This window comes from Euprymna scolopes, chromosome 13, assembly GCF_053919585.1.
Source record: "Euprymna scolopes isolate OS-2025 chromosome 13, ASM5391958v1, whole genome shotgun sequence".
NCBI classification, from domain to species: domain Eukaryota; kingdom Metazoa; phylum Mollusca; class Cephalopoda; order Sepiida; family Sepiolidae; genus Euprymna; species Euprymna scolopes.
Window position 1 is genome coordinate 136,054,405 of NC_136494.1, and position 22,500 is coordinate 136,076,904.

The 22,500-nt window shown below is 33.7% G+C and overlaps 1 protein-coding gene across 3 annotated transcripts in view; it reads left to right on the plus strand.

The window, feature by feature from the left end:
- LOC145292202 (uncharacterized) overlaps nt 1–22,500 on the plus strand; it is a 160,594-nt gene that overhangs the window by 2,713 nt on the left and 135,381 nt on the right. The window contains exon 1 of one of the 3 annotated variants that reach the window (XM_080138513.1): nt 2,972–3,096. The exons of the other annotated variants lie outside the window; for them this stretch is intronic. Coding sequence (XP_079994639.1) covers nt 3,093–3,096 — 4 coding nt within the window. The 5' untranslated portion in view covers nt 2,972–3,092. Of the gene's footprint in view, nt 1–2,971; nt 3,097–22,500 lie in introns of those variants that run through there. 3 annotated transcript variants of the gene reach the window in all.

Genomic DNA, 22,500 nt, shown 5'->3' on the forward strand with positions numbered 1-22,500 from the left:
CATTCTAGATTATGACAAAAAATAAAATTGTCTCAATCTAGAAGGATATCTCATTCAGATATCGAGGACAGAAAAAAATGCAGTATAGTGGAGTGTAGTAAGAACAGTCTCTAGGGTGCTTATGTACTTATGTTGACGTGCTATTTTTTAAAATAGTATTTTCAAGTTTTATGATATCATTTTTTTTATATTATTATTAAATCGTTAGGTGATAGTCCAGAATAATTACAAAACACATCCCAGGTTAAGAATGGCTTTCTAAATAATAACGTTATTATTTCAGCACCGTAACATAAGTGTAAAAGTACCGATTTTAATTATTGATTATTAATATTTTTTCAGGCATGTGTCACAAATAACAAGCATTCATTTCTTTATGAATGTAACGAGCAGTTATTCCCGTTTCATGTCTCTCGTGGTGGTTGCGAGCATGCGCGTGCTAATATCGAAAAAAACAACAAAAAAAAAAAAACAAAAAAAATACAAAAACTACTCGCAGGTGCGACGTTGTTGTATTTGGTAATCAAACTCTCACATGAGAACTTAAGTCGACAGCACAATTCAAACACCTATATTATACTTCCTAATAGTGTGTGTGTGTGTGTGTGTGTGTGTGTGTGTGTGCGTGTGCAAAATCCTTTGGCGCACGTATAAAAGCGCTACCTACCCCCACTATATCTTTTTTATTTTCGTTTTCTTTTCAATTTTATTATCGAATGGACACTAGTCTAGCAGATTATCCCAAATTTTAAAATCAATATTTAGATATTTGTAGGGATACTCAGTTTTTAATTCAACGTTCTAATAAATAAATCGACCACCCATTTTCGAACCACTCGATGATTTTAGGCCAAATTTCGCGAGTTTCACCCTTTTTAAGCAGACAAACCTTTTTGGGGAATTTCGATTTTCAAAATAATCTCCAAAAAAAGAGCTAAACTCGCGAAATTTGGCCTAAAAGCGTCGAGTGGTTCTAAAATTGGTGATCGATTTACTAGAACGTTGCATTAAAAACTGAGCACCCCTACAAATATTTAAATATTGACTTAAAGAAAAAAATTTTTTTTTTGATAATCTGGTAGCCTATTGTCAATTCGATAATAATCCGCTAAAAATTAAAACAAAAAAAGAAGACAAAAATGAAATATACATTGCGCCAATCCTTCTAAATCGAATGAAATATAAAATGCTCCAAAAAAAAAAAAAAAAAAAAACAGCAGTAAAAACATGTTGCTTTCGTTTTTATTCACGTGTCGTAATCCGTATAATCGTATCGTTATAACCTTTATCCCTGAGTGGCTTCCGGGTCTTGATAAGTGGTGACCACTTTGTAAAAAACAAAAAAAAAAAAAATCGGAAATGTTCTTTGCTTTTTAAAAACATTTTGTTCTATAACCGTAATTTTATCCAGAAATTAATCTCGAATTGACAATTTAAAAGAGGCACTTGTGCAGTTTAACGTTCCGACGTATGTAGAATACGGACCGTGTTATGTTTTAGATAGTATTTTGAGTTAAATTCAATTGTTACGCTATTTTATTTATTGAATTGTTAGTTAAAAGTTCCCTTCTCCCCATGTTAAGTAAGCGTTTCTAGCGGCATTGTTTCACCACGGTCTGTATTCTGCATAAGTATCAACATTCCCAAGCAAATTTTGAAAGCTATTCTTAATACGAAAAGGAAGGGGCTTTGCTAACTCTAAAGAACTCTCCTTAAATTAATTTACTTGGGTATGTTAAACTTCAAAATCGCTTTGGAATTTCGCACGGCCACGAAGCGGCCAGTTTTATTTTTATTTTATTTTTCTGTTATCGATAATAAATAATAATAATAATAATAAGAGGTGGGGATTATTTCGTATCGTAGACTTTGAAATTCGGAAGTAATTTTAAAGCCTTTAAATTATCAAATCGGAAGTGTTGGTCAATCAGGTATTAGGGTATATTTGCGTTTCTAACCCGAATTCGACCGCGTTTCTATTGTATTAATAAAAGACAATCCCAGTTTTTGTAATGTTGAATGATTGCTTGCAATAAATAGTATATTCGTATTGTTATTAATAACAACAGCTCATCCATTTGAATTATTACGATTGCAATTAATATTTACCATTTATTTTTTCTTTTTTTTCTTCTTTTTCTTTGATGATCGTTAACGCGCGCACTGGCGCCGCAGCCGCACTGCGTGTTTGTTATTACTTTTAAATATCAGATGCCTTCTTGATTTTTCTTGATTTCCCCATGAATATCTTAAACCGGCAACACAATTCCAGCAGTTTAGCACGCTTTCTTTGAATTTGGTTTTATACACTTCATTCTAACCAGAAATTACTTTCAAATTGTCAATTTAAAATGCTTAAAAATCTATTTCTCAAGATAACGTATATATTTTTATTCTTTCGTTTTAATTAATAAAATTGTGGCGATTTTCCGGTATTTACTAAACATTTGTTTTGGGGATTTTTTACGGGCATTTTTTTTTTATGTTTATACTTATTATGTCGCTAAGGGATTCCATTTGATTTGATTTTAGAGTTAGGGTCCACCCACCTGTATAAACTTAACGTAAAATGATCACCCATTTCTTGACCATCAATTTTCGGAAAATTAATGTAAACAATTTTTGTTGTTTATTCTTTTATTTATTTATTTATTTATTTATTTATTTATTTATGGAGGGCGGTCGTGTTTCACTGTTTCACTGATTATTTTTTAATTTGTTTAATTTGTTTGCTTTTTTGCGCTCTTTTATTTATTTTATTTTGTTTTCCTATATATTTTTATATTTCTACAGTTCCAATATTTGTGTAGAACAACGCGTAAATGATATACTTAATTAGTTTTTTTTTTTTTTTGGGGGGGGGGGTGACAATTCCCGTAAAGTAGTAAGTTAATTCACTTACATAATATTAAAACATTTCTTTTTAAATATTTGGGAGGAGTCCATTCTCTGAATCTGTGCATTCTGGCCATGCTTTTGTCTTCATGTTCGAGGAGTCAGAAATGATGCCCAAATGAACACCGAACACACTAGTTTGTCTACGCACCATAAACCAACTCGTTAACACATCACCTTGTTTGTATAGCCTCTATATGGGTAACGCCTTTTCTGTTTTTTTTCCTTTTTTTTCTTTTTTTTAATAATAATAATAATAATAACAACAACAACAACAACAGCAACAACAACAACAACAACAACAATAATAATAATAATAATAATAATAATAATAATAACATTAACAATAATAATAATAATAATAATTATAACAATAACAACAATAATAATAATAATAATAATAATAATAACAACAACAACAACAACAATAGCAGCAGCAGCTATATGTCTGTCTATTCATATTTTCAAACTATCTCTCCAAGCGGTGATAGAGACCTCAAATGAATGGATTCTCTTACGGTCCGTTCTTTTATGGGTTTTAGTCGGTTAAGATTCTTTTTAGAAGGGTAAAGAATGGGTCAAAATCGAAAAAATCGTTATACGTTTTATACAATCATCTTAATTTGTTATTAATTTTTTAGCAATTCATATGCTTCTTGTCACGTTGGTAACGTGTTAACGTCACCAGCTTTGAATGCTACAGTTTTACTTTCGGTTTCGATTCTAGCTAATGGCAGCCAAATACTTGTTATTACTTTTGAAATCACGACACTATAATAATATATACGAAATCTGAACAAATTAAAATATCATATTTAAGCGTATTTTACTACCGGGCAAAGCTGGGTGCCCCCTCCCCGCTAGTAATAATCTAATTTGTGAAAGTATGTCTGTCTGGCTATCTGTCTTCATATTTTCAAACTCTATCTCTCCCGAAACTAAAAGTCGCAGAGCGGCGCTAGGGGCCTCAAATGATTGATTTTTTTTTTTTTTATGGACCGTTCTTTTATGGGTCTTTAACCGGTTTAAAATAGTTTTTAAGGAGTCAAAAAGGGATCAGAATTGAAAAAGTCGTTACACATTTTGTTCATTTATTTTAGTTTATTTTTAATCGGTTCATATACGTGTCACGTTGGTATAGTAGTAACGTCACCAGCTTTGAATACTACAATTTTGCTTTCGGTTTCGATTCTAGCTGATGGCAGCCAAATACTTTTTTTCTTTTACTTTTGAAATCTCAACTCTATAATAATATATACGAAATCTGGACAATATCATATTTAAGCGTATTTGACGACCGGGCAGGGCAATTGGTGATTGTCAGGAAAGTAGGTGTCCATTTTACGTTAGAATGACCCACCCACTCTAAAGCTGAAATTTCTCGCTATTTTATTTATTTATCTTTTTTTTCAAGAAAAACGGAATTCTCTTGCAACATGGTCGGTAATTAAAAAAAAAAGAAGAAAAGAAAAAGGAAAAAATCTAGACGACTCGTGGGTAAATATCGAAAAATCGTCAAATTGTGCGACCATTTCTCATGTGTCTGATTTTTTCCTGGTGATTACAAAAATAGAACTAATATTTTTATTTGTTTACAATCAATAAAATATTAAACTTTAAAAGTGTGGTTTAATTGCGAAGTTAAATCAAATCAACCAGAATCCATTTCAGTTTATTCGTAAACATTATACACGTGTTGATTCATCAGTTTTGCGAACTTGAAGGAATGCGTCGGCTGGATGAAAGAGAAAAAAACTGAACATTTTATTTTATTCATTAAATTTGAAAGCAACTTGGAAGCATTTAAACTACTGAATAGCTTAAGAATTCTTAATAAATTTTCTTGTATTAAATAATTGAACGTTTCGGAAGCTGTTAAAATACAATAATTAGGCGCTTCTACACGAAATTTTGTAGTCGATAAATAGTTTTCAGATAAAAAAACAAAAGACTCTACTGATTGGTATTTTTTTGTCAATTTTAATAAATAACAGTGGCAGCTTCCAAATTATGCAGGCGAAATTACCTGAATATTACTGATCTATTAAAAAAAAACAATTTTAATTGTGTTAGCAGGCGAAAAATTGCGGCCATCTTGTTTAAATCGGAACGAAAAATTACCTCCCTTTGGAAGTCTCCTGTGTCTTACGATCGTTTTTATCAAATTCTATTTTTATTTTCTTTAATAAATAATTTTCTATCTTATCAATTTACGTAATTTTTGGATATAACCATCATAAAAAATACGAGGAATACGTAGATGCCATTGTTTTTATGTGAAATTCAATATTGTGAGAAATTTTGCAGAAATAAGCATTGATCGGTTTGTTTGCCCACGGTTTTGTTTGAACCATTCAGATTGCTTGTTAACTACCGAGGGTGTTCTTGGCGCCAAATTTATCCTTTCAGATCACCAGTTTCAACACACACAGATTGAAGATGGACGCTCGAAATTCACTCGAGGCTTGCAGCCTCAAAATTACTTTGTTTCTTTGAGACGTATTGAATCCCTAATGTGGGTGAAATGTTATTTTCATCTGCAAACACCAATGCCCTTATGTTGGGCGATTTATATTATCGCACGCTGTTGTGCTCTGTGAATCAATTGACTTTCATCATTACAATATAATGTCTGTCAGAGACAGAATTAAGGTCTACAGTTTGACCTGTCATTTGTCCGCCATTGGACAGTTATCTACGGTGGACTGCTCAAGGCTACCGGACTTGCAGTGTCCATCTTGGAAGATATCACTCAACTCTTCAACCTGTTGCAGCGTTCTTCGTTAGCGGAGTTTTGTATCCAGCATTTCGCGAAGATTTGGGGTAATAGTTCATCGTCCTACGGCAGATAGCTGAAGATGACGCATCTTTTGCAACTTGGATCTTTTTGCTTTAATAAAATTTACGTTGAAGTTTAAAAGGTGAGTCTGTTATGATTTCTGGTTGGTTTTCTTCCGTTCTGCCAAGGGCAAAACCAACGTTAGAGCAATTCTTACAGTATTATGGTTTCCGAAATTTCGTCCTAATAGTGTAGAAGCGCCAATAATTTCATGCATAGAGATTAAAGTAGTATTGGTTACGGTTTTATAAAAATTCGTAATTTCATGATCAAACGATATAATAATAATTAAACTTAACTTTCAAAATCTACAAAAAACATTAAGAAAGAAAAAAAAATGGTAAAAATGAAAGTAAAAAAAAATAATTGCTTATTTAGAATTAAACCTATTTTTTTTTTAATTGTTGAAAAATCTTTATGATATGCATACTCGTCACGGAACGAAGATGCCATATTCCAAAAATCACGTAAAGTGATCAAGTATTTTTTTATATAGAAAATATTTTTAATATTATTTTAGTTATTTTTAATAGTAAATTTTATACACTACAAGGCTTATTTTGATCTCGATAGTTCGAGATGAGTTGCCTCCTCCTTATTTGTAAAACATGGCGGATCAAAACATTATATCTCGCTTAGTCATAAACTTTATTATTTTTAGTTAAAAAAAGAAACTCGTCCTGTGACGGATACGTGCACCATAAGTTTCTTTTAAAAAAGATTTTTCTGTGTTTGGTTGAATTCTAAAAAAAAAAAAAAAAAAAACACTTCTTAGCACCGCCACATAAGTACTGACTCATAATACCAATGTCATAAACGAGTTTTACGTCGTAGCCTTCGACATTCAAAGCAATTTTGAAGCATTTAAACCGTCACTTTGAAAGTAATTAAAACTATTATGCAAAGAAGAAGTCAATTGCGCTGTTCATTTGCGGCCACAGCCAAGAAAAACAGTATTTACCCAACACGTAACTATTGTGGAATGTTGTTTTTGCTTTGGTTTTTATTTTTGATATATTTAGAAGAATATACAACCAATAAATATTTGACCCCTCCCCCCCCCCCGCTTTTTTTTTTTTTTTTTTTTTTTTTTTTTTTTTGCATTTTCACCCTAAACAAGCACAGTGCCACTTTGATGTAGGGAGATACTATTTGGAACATAATTGCAGAGATACTGTGTAGGGAGTTGAGCAGCAAGATGTCTGTTTACATTACACTTGAACTTCTGCATGTCAGTATAGTTGGGGAAGCAGGAACCTGCAAGAAAATTCCAAAGTCTAGGAATTTTGGGGAAGAAATTATTAGAGTAAGATGCTTTCTGGCATCTGGGATCTCTACTGTGAAGGGGTGAGATTTTGCTGCTTGTCGGGTGAGTTCGTCAGAGCATCTACTATTAAAATATTTGCAAAACAGGCAGATGGATGCAACATTTCTTTGATGGGAGAGAGGGTGGAACCTGGCTGACAGTTCAGAACCTATTAGGTTGACTCACACGTTGTTTGGTACCGTCGCAGGAATAAACAAGGAAGGAAATAAAAACCCGACTCGGCTTTGTTTTAAAGTATAAATGCAATGCGTTTATTTGTAGTTCTTCCAACAATAGCACATTTCATTATCTTTCAAAAGTCTTTTCGCACACATGTTTTACAACGCTCCGCCATATAACATGCTTTTTAAAAGTCTCTATACCCGTCACTTGACGCCGGCCATAGCCAGCGCTTTCTCGCCCTTGACTTCACACATCCATCTTCCCCGACACAAACTTTGCTTCTTCTGCTTTACCATGTGTTGTCCTTTTTCTTTTTCTGTTTCTCTCCTTCTTCTTCCCGTGACATCAACGCGTGCACACTTGCCAATTTGCATACGTGCTTTAACGGCTGCTGCTGCTAATATTTTCGCTAGAGCTACCCTGCAGAAGTCCAGGATGCAGCTCTACAAGTAACCGTTTCCGCTGATACATACGCCGGAGTCCGTCTATTCAGACGTAAAACAGTTTCGCCGCGAAATATGTATCTCAATTCTCATCATGGAAAGGTACCACATCAAACGAGAATTAAATCTTCTTTTCAAATTTTATTTCGAACTACTTGTTTTCTTATGCAATGAACAAACACACCCGTACTACGCTTACATGGTTTAATGACTGTTCTTTTCCCTCAGCAAATAACCATGTCCAAACCACATATGACATTGCCCATAAAAATCAGTAATCTTAAGTTTCATGCCATTTTCCTGAGATACACATTTAGCTAAGCCTGCTTAATGAACCCCCGTTGCAAGAAACGATTTGAATTAAGATTTCTTCACAACGATCTCTAGTTCTTTGTCAAGTCTCGTTATTTTCCGGAGTTATTCATATTTTTATTTTATGTATGTGAGGATGTGATTTGATGAAAACCTTCTGTTTTTTTTTTTTTTTTTTTTTTATTCAATTTTCACCCCAAACAAGGCACAGTGCCACTTTGAAGCAGGGGGCTACTATTAGGGAATTAATTAGCGGGGTCATTAAGAGGGGAGAAGAGTAGAAAGATGTTTGTTAACATTACACTTGAACTTCTGCATATCATTGCAGTTGGGAAAGCAGAATCCCGGAAGGGAGTTCCAAAGACCCGCAGTTCTGGGGAAGAAACTATTGGAGTAAAAGGCTTTCTTGCACCTAGGGATCTCTACTGTAAAGGGATGAGACTTAGTAGCTTGTCAGGTTTGTCGGGGGTAGTTACGTCGGGGAGGTACAAGTGTTTGCAGTTCGTCAGAGCATTCACCATTAAAGTATTTGTAGAACAGGCAGAGGGATGCAACATCTCGTCGATGGGACAGAGGTTGAAACCTAGATGACAGTTCAGGACCTATCAGGTTGGCGACTCTTTTTTGAACCCTGTCCAGGAGCGAGAGACAAGCAGCAGATGCACCAGCCCAGATGTGACAACAGTACTCCATACATGGGCGAATGGTTGCCTTATAGAGGTATAGGATACTGGCAGGCGTAAGTAGTTTTCTAGCACGGTAGAGGGAGCCAACCTTCCTTGCAGCAGCCTTGGCAATGCTCTCAATGTATCTATTCCAGTTCATATTCCCTGTAAACGTTAGGCCGAGGAGTTTAAAAGAAGTACTTTTAGGCAATGTGTTCTTGGCCATTGCTATTGGTGGTAGAAAAGGTTTCTTGTAGTTATTGAAGGAAACAAGCTTAGTCTTAGCAGCATTGAATGTGACTAACCATTTTTGTCCCCATTCCACTACGGATTGGAGGTCGTCCTCTAGTGTTTCTGCCATTTCCTTGGATATGTGTTCATTTGTTTTCCCCTCATATCTGTTATAGAGAGTTGTGTCATCGGCAAATATACCCATCTCCGAAACAATATTAATCGGATATCTCATTACATTTACCTTTAACGGTCCCACGGATACTCTACTTTCGATTTCTAGAGATTCCTGTACCTGCAACCTCGGTCTTAAAAATTGATAGAACCTGATTACGAATTGGTAGACGCCGACTCGCACTCTTATGAACTCTAGCCGAGAGTACTATAAAATAAAACAATTATTTTAGAGATCAAGATCAGTTTCGCATTCAATCTATACTCTAATAAATTATCCGTTTTATGTGTATTGATGTTCATATTAAAAACCCTTTTTTCTATTTAGTTATTTACTTCCCCACTGAGTAAATTAGGCACAATGACGTTTTTTAATGTGCAGAGTGAGGAGAGGGGAACCAGTTCCCCTGAGAGGGAACTGGGTAGTAACAATTGGTATCAAGGGTATCCCCTACATTGACCAAAACTGATTGCTTAAGAGCAATGGTCTGATATGTGGGGTTGTCCCCACATATTACTTTGATTGCAGTATCTGCTGGAACAGATACTACACTTTGATAACAGAAAAAAGATCTTGACCCAAAGGCCAAGAAGAAAAAAAAGGCGAACCTTTTTTTCTGTTTATTGTATTTATTTGCTTCACCAATGAGCAAATTAGGCATGAGGCCGTTTTTAATGTGGAGAGGGGGGAGGTGGAAGGGAAAGAGGGGACCAGCTCCCTCGAGAGGAGGGAAAGGGGAGCTGGTAGTGAATGTCTCTGGGTATATAGGGTTGCCCTTACATGGACCAGAAACTTATTGCCACAAGGGTAATGGTCTTTGATTGCAGCATAAGGCCAAGAAGAAAAAGGCGGACCTTTTTTCGGTTTATTTAAAAAAAAAAAAATACAACTTTTTATATATGTGTCGTGGAATTTCATTCATCTGCCAAAGGTCTAGTTAATTTCTGTATTTAAACATTCATTCTAATTAATTCCCTATTAGGTTTTTCGGTTTTCTTATAGGATGATTTAACTTTAGTTAATTATTACATGTAATTATATTCATACAGATATTCCACATGATTTATACTGGCGTAATATTTGCGTGAAAAGGTTATAGTAAACACAAACCTCTTTCTATATATATTTATGTATGCGTATTTATATTTGTTTTAAAAAATTACCTACCAAACTTTTCTGTCAGTTTTTGTCTACAGAGATGAAACTTAATATAGAGGGCATTCGAACCCATGTCAAAACTTTATATTTGGTTTTCGCCGGGAATATATATATATATATATATATATATATATATATATATATATATATATATATATACTGGTAGTATATATACGCTTAAATATGATATTTTGATTAATGCAGATTTCGTATTTATTATTATATTATATTGAACCAATAGATAGTAATGTTTTAAAAAAAAAATTACTCATGCGCCATCACCGAGAATCGAAACTAAAACGTTTAGTTTACGATTTACTTTTACGTCTATGTCTGAGCTATAAAGACATGTTTGCAGCAAGGCTAAAAACTAAAACATGAACCAATAGCTACGTTGCACATGCATATTTTGCACATATATTTCGTTCGCCATTCACCTGGCAAATTTCATTTTTTTCATTTTCACGCTTTTGCACCGATTTTCCCCGGCTAAAACACAAAGATGAAGTTTCGCATGGGTTCAAATTAAGTTTCATGCCTGCAGACCAAAAACTGGCAGAGGAGTTTGCTAGGCAAAATATTTCAAACAAAGATATATACGCATACATAAATATATATAGAAAGAGGTTTGTGTTTACTATAGCCTTTTTACACAAATATTACACAAGTATAAATCATGTAGAATATCTGCATGAATATAATTACATGTAATAGTTAACTAAAGATGATCATCCTCTATAAAAACCGGAAAGACTAATAATGAATTAATTAGAATGAATGTTTAAAAGAATATGCAAATTAGCTAGATCTTTTGCAGGTGAATGTAATTCCACGACGCATACATAAGAAAGTTGTATTTTCTTTTTAAATCAATAGCAAAAATTAATTTGCATAGTTTCACTCACCTCGTGTTTTTTTTGTTAAAATGTTTTTCAATTATATTTCACACTTTATCTATACAATCCTTTTCGTTTAGAAGCTCAATGTTTCTTAAATATAACAACAGAGCATATATAAAAGAATAACGATATAGTTACACTCTAAGTTTCGAATATTTTTCATACCAAAGCATGTCAAAACTTCGGTACGCGCATGCGCACACGCGCAGGCATGCGTATGCGCACACGCAGGCACGCGCTTGCGCACACGCAAACACGATATGAAAAATAAAACTCAATAAATTACAATATTTATTGAGCCATCAAAAACTCTGATAAGGAATTATTCCAAAGAAAAATTCTTAACCCACGGATTTTCAAAGATAAACCTTTTTCATCAGATTAATAAAAAAAAAAAAAAAAAACATCATTGGCGAGCATTCATTTGAAAACATTTAAAAATTATGAAACTTTTTTTTTTTTTTTTCGGAAAAAGGCTTTTTCAATAGAATAACAGATAAAAAAAAAATCAAGAAATTAAACTAGTTTTATTCGATTTTTTGAAGAAAATATATAAACCGCCGATCTCAACATTTACCCCCTCACCAAAAAAGATTAAAAAAAGAAAGAAAAAAAAGAAAGAAAGAAAAACGCACTGTTTTTTTTTTTTTTTTTTTTTTTTTTCATTTCAGCACATATCGCACGTTGATTTTTCTTCTACATTTTGTTTGCCGTCTTCATTCGTTTCAAATTGTAAGGAAAGGATTGTATCATGAAACCGCAACTGAAAAACAAGATCGATATCTGGTCTTGTTTTGCGATATTAAAAAAAAGCTATGTAATTTTTTCATAACCAGTTTTATCAGCTTCTTTTTCGCCCACTTAATTATATAAACAAAAATAACGTCACGTTTCGACAACTGTTTTGACGGAGCCATCCCCTTGAAACGATTTATATATATATATATATATATATATATATATATATATATATATATATATATATATATATATATATATATATATTAGGCACCGCCAAAAATGGCCGCAAAATGAAGTTGTTGTTGTTTTTTAAAACTAAATTACATTTATTAAAATCCATTATTTCTGAGTAACTTTTTTTTTTCCAGAAAGATAAAACCCTGAATTTTATCATATAGAAAACAGAATAATGTAAAACTTTTTCTACTATTTTTAATTAAATTTTAAATGTTAAATTTTCCCAAAAAGTTAACAATTGACATTTTTTGTCTTGCACAAAAAACGTACTTAAATATTTAAAAAAAAAGGTTTTTGAAATAATTAATTTATTTATTTATTGTCTAACTAAGATTTAGGATGATTTTCTAAGAGAATATGCAAAAATATTATAATATAAGTACCTGAATTTCAAATAATTCCACTTATTCATATAGCTAACCAGACATTTCGCGTTCATGTAGAGTCGAGATCGACTCTGTTTACGTTTGCGGATTATAAGAAGAAAACTATGGAAGACCAAACAGGCCAAAAAAACTTATTTTTCAGTGACGAAAATTTCAATGTATTATAAAGCTGAGGCTGGCCAGTACCAGATGGGTGACCATTTGTATGAGTTTAGTTTTTAATGTATATGTGTGTGGGGGCCAGACTCCCCAAAATGGGGGGGGGCAATTTAAAGCAGAATAAAAAAAAATTATTTCAGCGCGTTTGGTCCACCGTAGTCGAAAGGCGGCAAACGTTTTCAAACGGGATCGAAAAAAAATGATGCTATTTTTAACACAAAGGGCACAACATTTATCGAATTTTTTTTTTTTATATCAATTATTCAAAGCATGCCCTGTTTAATAATGGTCATGCATTATTCGGCTCGCTAAAAAAAAATTGTTAATTTATTTATCAAAAATTTTAAAATGGCTTTTTTCGTATAAATATTAAAAAAAATTTTTTTTTGTTTTGCTTAACTTAAATTAATTATTTTACTTAACATATTCACCGAATTTCACACTTCAAAACTCAAAAGCGGGATAATTAAACACAATCGAAGTTCTGATATTCAGACGTCAAAATAAGGTATGCAAACAATTTTTTTTTTTTTTTTTTTTTTTAATCTATAATTCTGTCCCTTACAACAACACAATATGTTTTGTTCAGTTTCAGATGATTATTTTAAGCATATTTGTTCCCACTTCAAAACAAGGGGGGGTTTTGTAAGCAAAAAAAAATATATATATAAATATCGTTTATGAAAAATAAGTACACTGTTATAAAGTTCATTCTTCTCCTAATAATCGCTGAAAATTTCGTATTGATCGGATAATTACCTGATTTTTGGTAGATTTTTAAAAAGACGGTCCGTCAAAAAGTACTGACCTGCCCCCCCAATTTTGGCGGTGCCTAATATATATATATATATATAAATTTAAAAACATTACATCAATGCAAAAAGAGCCGATTTTGTTGATTGTCTATCTTTAAATTCATAAATTTTGATAGAATTACGAGATCTATCGTTATTTATGTCAGTGTTCGATATTTTACTGTCGTTGGTCAAACGGTGAAGTGTGCGTGCATAGTGGACATACGTTGCCACCGCCACCACCGTGGCGACATGACGACAAATATGCTAATCAGATGATAAGTTGCATGGATAGAAATGGCGCAGCCGCAGCAATTAGTTCTTCAACTTTGAGACTTTTTCAAATAATTCTAAACGACTACGCTCTTATTAACCATTCACCATGGCGTACCGTTCGTCTCATATCATGCTTTTACCTTTTGTGGCCATAAATTAATGAATTTAAATAAGATTACGATTGAAAATATGATTTTTGGTGTTTGATGTTTGAAAGCCATGAATCACCTTTTACAAATATTTAAAACCAAAACGATATTCGTAAATTTATTTTTTGGACATTAATTGAAGTTTGTAGTTAAAAAAGGCGATCGATTCACATTTTTACAAAAAGAACTCTAGAAATCGGCACAAAACAAGCGACATGTAATAAAAAAAGTTAATAACAAATTAAATTATATATATATATATATATATATATATATATATATATATATATATATATATATAATAAAAAGTGTTTCCTTTTCAGATTAAATATGTTTTTAACTCTTTTTCAAGGTGATTTTAACGTTTTATTAACTGTTTGCTCCTATATATATATATATATATATATATATATATATATATATATGTGTGTGTGTGTGTGTGTGTGTGTGTGTGTGTGTGTGTGTGTGTGTGTGTGTTGAAATCACTCTAGACAAGGTGTGAAGCCACTTGATATAAAAAGGCTAACAAGAATCAAAGATGATTATTGCAAAGACAGGAGATTCCTATTCACCATAGTTTTCTTGAAAAAAAAAATCAAAGCTATCGGTAAAAATAAAAAAGGCAACAGAAAGATATTTCGAATCAACATCGTAATTCGATTCAGACGAACGCTAAAATGCAAATGACTCCAATCAGTTACCCTCTTTCTTTATCCAATGCGTTTTGATGCGTTCTCTTTGTCACTTCCTAAAGCTAACCAATTTTAACATAAAGGTGTTAGTTCAAAGTATTTTCAAGCAATGAAAAAATTTCCAATCCCTCCAAAAGTAATGTTACATGATAAGGGCTGTCCCCTTTTCATGTAAGTATAAAAATAGAGAGATTTAGTTAAAATGAAAATGAAATAGAATAGACGAAATTCGAACCTCGTAAATTAGGTTTAGAAATAGATTACGAGAGAGAATTAGAAAATGGAATGTAAAACAAACCATTGTTTAGCTTAGAGATAAAATAGTTTCAAGAAAAGAATGTGTGTTGTCAATTTTGTTATGAAAAATTCAATTGAGGAATGCAACTATACAAGATAATTTAATAAACATGTTTTTAACATATTGGAAAAATAGGTTACTGGGAATATAGGTTAAAATTCCTTTTGTAAACAAAGGAAAAAGTTTTGGACACGCATGTCCAGAACACGTGAAAGAAGACACATGTTTTAACATGTGTATGACGTCATGGAAAATGGGAAGTTCTAGATATAGTTAGAAAACTTTGGAGAAACTGGGAGAGTCAGAGAGAGTCTGAGGACGACAGACGACAGTCCAGACATGGACATTCGAACGTCTAGAAGCGAGACGGTCACTTTTGAAACTAAGAATGTGAAGCTTTGAATTCTTGACTCAGAAACCACGGCCGGTTATGAGAAGAAATAAACCCATCATGTGTTTTTATAAACGTCGTCTTTGTGTTGTAATTCTACCAAAAGGTAAAGTGAAAATTGTTATTATATGTCTTGTATATCATGTGGTTTAAAATGTCTTTACATACACGTCTCGACATCTCATATCGACAATGTGAACTTTACATCACATAGCAACACTTCTAAGTATAAACATTTTATATATATGAAAAACTTTATAACACGAACAATCTCTCTAACTCTTACAACATCTCTCTCTCTAAGACACAACGACAAACTCTTAATAAGACTCGCTAAGCATCACTTTTAATAAGACTTAACAACAAAATATAACAACAAACAATAATAATAACAAAAAGAAACAGAAGAACAATAATATTAATAAGATTCCTAAATATAACAATAACACGTACATGTGAAAGTAGTAAGCCAGTGCAAACTTAGAAATTCCTATAAGAACAGATCAACAAAATCAGTTTTCTTCAGACGTCACTAGTTGCATCTGAGAGACACCAGAACGTAAGTTCTTCATTCGCCTCATCATCAGTGATGGGGGGGGGGAGCAAATAAAAAAACGGGTAAAAATTATAGCCTGTTGACTTAGAATGAGTACTTTATGTCAATTGATGATTGAATATAGTCAAATTTATACTCATTAAATACTAAACCCTTATAAATCCCCAGCTGTGCATCAAACAGATACCTTAAAACTTAGTTCGCTGCATCTTATCATAACAAAGGCCCATACAAAATTTCAGCCAGATCGGTCAAGTAGTTTCCAATAAAAAGTGGAATGGACAGACTAAGAGAAATATAATTTAGATGCTATTTAGCACACGAACTATGATGAAAATGAAATGAGAAAGATATGGCGTATAATTTTGTTTTTGTGCAAAACTTCTCTATAATTATAAAAATCTGTGGACCGTTCGGCTGTTCTTTCTTGCTTGCTTGAATCTTGTTTTTGACGATCGGGCGATTCCATCTTTTAAAAAGGGGTTGACAGGTGAATTTTTATATGCCTGCTTGATTGTTTGAATCTAGTATTCACCGGTCGGGCGAGTCCATTAAAAAAAGGATGAAAGGTGGATATATATATATATATATATATATATATATATATATATATATATATATATATAGAGAGAGAGAGAGAGAGAGAGAGAGAGAGTTCCAATAAAATGTATACACTCTCTTTAAATGACCATAAAACCAACATTTATTATAAGAAAAGTCTCATACATCAAAATACTGTAAACAAAGATAGAAACCAGCTAATTATTGAAAGTGGTCAAATTATTGGCCATTATGGTCCATGAGCAGCTGACAACGCTCGCCGATTGAACCGAAAACGTTCCTAATCAGTCCATTTGGGATGTTGACACATCTTCTTTCAACGGTTGCTTTCAGTTCATTCATTGTAGCTCGTTTTGTAGTGTGAACCCTGTGTTTAACATGCTACTCCCCACCCATCTCCTCCCCCCAAAAGAGAAAAATCCATTGGAGGGGGAGGTCAAACTGGTGAGCATGGACAGTATCGATACTTCATCTTCGTCCTAACTATCTGTTTTACAAGTGACTATCAAGATATGCTTCTACGTCATGATGATAATGGGGAAGTGCTCCCTACTGCTGGAAGTGCCATTCTTTATTCCTAAACATCTCTTGGGAACGTGGTAATAGCGTTTTCATGTAGCAAGTTGAGATAATTTAAAGAGTGTATACATTTTTGGGGGGACACCCTGTATATGCTTATGGGCGTGACTCGCAGGCTATAGAATCAGGGTGGAGATTTTCAATTTTTAGTTTTGAATCTAGTTGATGGCACCCAAGTCATATATATATATATATATATATATATATATATATATATATATATATATACATATATATATATATATATATATATATATACATATATATATATATATATATATATATATATATTTAGTCTTGATCTCACTACTATATATTAGGTTTAATAAAATAATCGATAGAGAATTGTCTGTATATTATGTAATTTGTATGAATTAAAATATCATACTTAAGCGTATCTTACAACCGGGCAATGTCGGGCGGCCTGCTAGTTTCTTTTAAAGGTTGCATAAAGTTAAAAGTGTAAAAGAACGGTGATATAAAGTATTTACTGGGAAGAAATAATGACTATTGCAGATACACCGTCATTTTGCCAGTGCTGAACACAAGGAAACAATTGGCCTAGATGTTAGAATCGATATTGTTGGATTCATTAATAAAACAAGAAAAAATTATGTATTCAATCAACTGAACGAGGTTCATAACAAAATGAGCAGATTTGATCGAGAATTTAACACCTGCAATGCATTCATATTTGTTTTACCCCATAAGGAAATTAATGTAACACCTCTTCAACACCAACACCAACACCAACACAATAACCAGCAATAAATCTCAGCTGTCAATTATTTCTCTTAACTGTCAGTTACTTCTCTCAGCTGTTAGTTATTACCTTCACCTGTCAATTTTTTTCTCTCGCCTGTCAATTTTTTTTTCATGGCTGTCAATTTGTTTTTCTTGGCTGTCAATTTTTTCTCTCGTCTGTCAATTTTTTTTTCTTGGCTGTCAATTTGTTTTTCTTGGCTGTCAATTTGTTTTTCTTGGCTGTCAATTTTTTCTCTCGTCTGTCAATTTTTTTTTCTTGGCGGTCAATTTGTTTTTCTTGGCTGTCAATTTGTTTTTCTTGGCTGTCAATTTTTTCTCTCGCCTGTCAATTTTTTTTTCTTGGCTGTCAATTTGTTTTTTTCTCGGCTGTCAATTTTTTTTCTTGGCTGTCAAATATTCAACTGTCTCCCTTAATTGGTGTTTCTTAAAGTTGTTGTTCCCCTCATACGCAAATGAATGCTGCTTATCAAAAATCCAACTATAAGCACAAGTTGTTTTTTTTAATTGAAAACTAAGCGTGCAAAACAGTCCACACATTTCAAAGCTGATAACCAGATTTTATTCCATGCTTATAGTAAGTAACAGCTACGGTATAACTGGAAATGTTTTCTCAGTTATTAAATCATTTCTTTCTGATAGGCTCATAAGAGTAGTGGTTGATGGGCAGAAATCAGAGGCCCAAAGTATTAATGCTGGAGTCCCTCAGGAGTCCATCCTGGGCCCAACTCTCTTCCTGATCTTCATCAATGATCTCCCAAAACACATATTTAAATCATTCGTTGACATCTATGCTGATGACACGACCATCTATGGGCACACATCAAAGGCCGTAAATGACAAAGTTCTTTCTGATTCTCTCTCCTCTGATCTTGAACAAGTGATAAAATGGGAGAAGAGGTGGCTGGTTACTTTTAATGCATCTAAAACCAAGCTCCTATCTTTACATCATCAACGCTCTGATCCCCGTCTGGTATCAATTGAAATAGATGGCACTCGTCTTGGGGAGGCTCCATGTTTTGACAAGCTTCTGGGTTTGACCTTTACCCCTGATCTGAAATGGAACACGTACATCAAGTCTGTTGCCCAGGTGGCTGGGAAAATGGTGGGATCCTTCTACCGCTCCAGAAGATATCTCATTACTGATGAAATTCTCTATCTGTATAAAAGCCAAGTATGTCCAAGGATGGAGTATTGCTGCCACATCAGGGCTGGAGCTGCTAAAAAGAACCTATTCTGCCTTGACAGAGTACAAAATAGACTTCGTGGCTTAGTGGGGGATGCCCTCTTCTCTACCCTGCAACCTCTCTCCCACAGAAGAGACGTTGCGAGCCTATCTTTGTTTTATCGTTATTTCCGGGGCAGGTGCTCGTCCGAGCTCCAATCTCTGGTACCCCCTCACCAATCTTTCATGGAAAAGACCTGTGTAGCTGAAACCACTGTCAGTAATTTTCCCCACTCTTTATCTGTGCCTAAATGAAAACGTAGATTCCATGAACAAAGCTTCTTTCTTAGAACTGCAGTCCTGTGGAACTCTCTTCTGTTTGGCTGTTTCCCATCTGACTACAACTTAGATGTCTTCAAGTCCAACATAAACAAATTCCTTATGAATCGCCCCCTTAAGTAAGACACTTTATCAAATCTCCAATACTAACGATTATTACAATACTATCCCATTGATTACTGTACACGCAATAACCTTTATCCCCGAGTGGCTTTCGGGTCTTGATAAGTGCTGACTACCATGTAAAAAAACAAAAAAACAGTCTATTCTCCTTTATATTTTAAACCATAGAAGTATAACAATTTTTTGTAAGAGGTATTTAGTTCTCTCCCACTGAAAAAACTGTGACAACAAGGTCGGAAAGTTGAATTAAGAAGTCAGCATCCCTCGAGAAGGAACACTCTGATCTACAAAAAGTACCTGGACAGCCCTGTCAGCATTCACTTGTAAGGGCGCCTCAAGCAATTAGTAATAAACTAACCCCTTCTTAAAGAGAGAAGGCAAAGCCTGGGATTCTGAACCTCCTAGAACCTCTTCTATTAGTCATCAAAACAGTTTTAAAAAAAACATGCCCAGGTTAAAGGTACTGGAAAGATTTTGTTCTGTTATTTTGATTTACAGCATATCAACACTTTTGAGGTTATTTAATGTCAACTCTGATCATTTTGGTAAACGTTTGTAGGCTTAAAGTTTTTTTTTTTATCTTTGAATAATTTATTCATCGTGTTTAGTTTGGTTGTTTTATAGAGGAAAATAGTTTTTATTTCGCTTAGCAGAACATGATTGAGTTTTGCAAAGGAAAAGTAAAATAAAAATGTTGTTTATTTTTGGTCAGGAAGCCGATATCTTCAGACAGCTTCGTAGCACTAACATGCCGATATTGAATACAGTGGTCAACATGTCAAGAAAATCTTCTTGCACAATCAAAGATAACTTTGCAATCACACGACATGAAAATTGTTGACATTGATTTGTTTTATTTCACTTATCATGAATATCAAATATCCAACACATTGGTTGTTTTTCTTTTAAGAAAATTCCTATAAATATAGTATTTCTATAGATATATAAAGTTACATGGATGACAGTAAAATTCCATTCTTTCACTGTAGAGGTCTCTAAATTTCGGAAATCCTTCTATTTTAATAGCTTCTTCTCTTGAACTGCTAGGCCTTGAAATTCCCTTCCTGCTTATGTATTAACACGGAGAAGTGTAATGTGAATCAACATTTCGCTCATCTTCTTAAATAGTTCCACAAAGACATGGTCCCAAATATTAGCCTCTTATGTACAAGTGGCAATAAGCATTATTTTGAGTGCACAAGAATAATAATAAAAAAAAATAAACAGGTTCTTTTTAATAATAATGTTAATTCACTAGTAAATAAAATCGCAACCCACACTAACACCGACAAACTCTAAAATCAGAGAACTCTAAAGCAATCAAGACATCATACAACTAGAAGTGTCCATGAAATATCTGTGCAACACAGATATAAAATTAACGAGATGAATGACTAATTAGCAAGCATAAGACCAATCAGACGTTGTTAATTGGTGATAGGGGCAGTTTTATAGGAACTACTTCTTTATGCCTACTCAGTGTTAACCGTTTAGTGTACTGATACAAAAACATTTCACTTTGAGTCTAGCATAATATTAAACTATGCTCAGAACATTTCACTTTGAGCCTGGCATAATATATATCAACTATGCACTTTGAACCTGGCATAATATATATCAACATGTCACTTGGAGTCTGGCATAATATTCAAGTATACCCAGAACATTTCACTTTCAGCCTGGCGCCTCGCATAATATAATTCAACTATACCCAAAACATGTCACTTTGAGCCTGGCATAATATTCTACTATGCCCAGAACATGTCACTTTGAGCATTATGTAATATTCAACTATGCCCAGAACATTTCACTTTGAGCCTGGTATACTGTTCAACTATGCTCAGAATATTTCACTTTGGGCCTGGTATGATATTCCACTATGCCCAGAATATTTCACTATGAACCTGGCATAATATTGTACTATGCCCAGAATATTTCACTTTGAGCCTGATGTAATATTCTACTATTCCCAGAACATTTCACTTTGAGCCTGGCATAATATTCGACTATGCCAAGAACATTTCACTTTGAGCCTGATGTAATATTCTACTATGCCCAGAACATTTCACTTTGAGCCTGGCATAATATTCGACTATGCCAAGAACATTTCACTTTGAGCCTGATGTAATATTCTACTATGCCCAGAACATTTCACTTTGAGCCTGGCATAATATTCGACTATGCCAAGAACATTTCACTTTGAGCCTGATGTAATATTCGACTATGCCCAGAACATTTCACTTTGAGCCTGGCATAATATTCGACTATGCCAAGAACATTTCACTTTGCGCCTGATGTAATATTCTACTATGCCCAGAACATTTCACTTTGAGCCTGGCATAATATTCTACTATGCCCAGAACATGTCACTTTGAGCCTGGCATAATATTCTACTATGCCCAGAACATTTCACTTTGAGCCTGGCATAATATTCTACTATGCCCAGAACATTTCACTTTGAGCCTGACATACTGTCCAACTATGCTCAGAATATTTCACTTTGGGCCTGGTATAATATTCCACTATGACCAGAATATTTCACTATGAACCTGGCATAATATTGTACTATGCCCAGAATATTTCACTTTGAGCCTGATGTAATATTCGACTATTCCCAGAACATTTCACTTTTAGTCTGATGTAATATTCGACTATGGCCAGAACATTTCACTTTGAGCCTGATGTAATATTCTACTATTCCCAGAACATTTCACTTTGAGCCTGGCATAATATTCGACTATGGCCAGAACATTTCACTTTGAGCCTGATGTAATATTCTACTATGCCCAGAACATTTCACTTTGAGCCTGGCATAATATTCTACTATGCCCAGAACATGTCACTTTGAGCCTGGCATAATATTCTACTATGCCCAGAACATGTCACTTTGAGCCTGGCATAATATTCTACTATGCCCAGAACATTTCACTTTGAGCCTGGAATAATATTCGATTATGCCCAGAACATTTCACTTTGAGCCTGGCATAATATTCGTCTATGCCCAGAACATGTCACTTTGAGCCTGACATAATATTCTACTATTCCCAGAACATGTCACTTTGAGCCTGGCATAATATTCGACTATGCCAAGAACATTTCGCTTTGAGCCTGGCATAATATTCAATTATGCCCAGAACATGTCACTTTGAGACTTGCATAATATTCTACTATGCCCAGAACATGTCA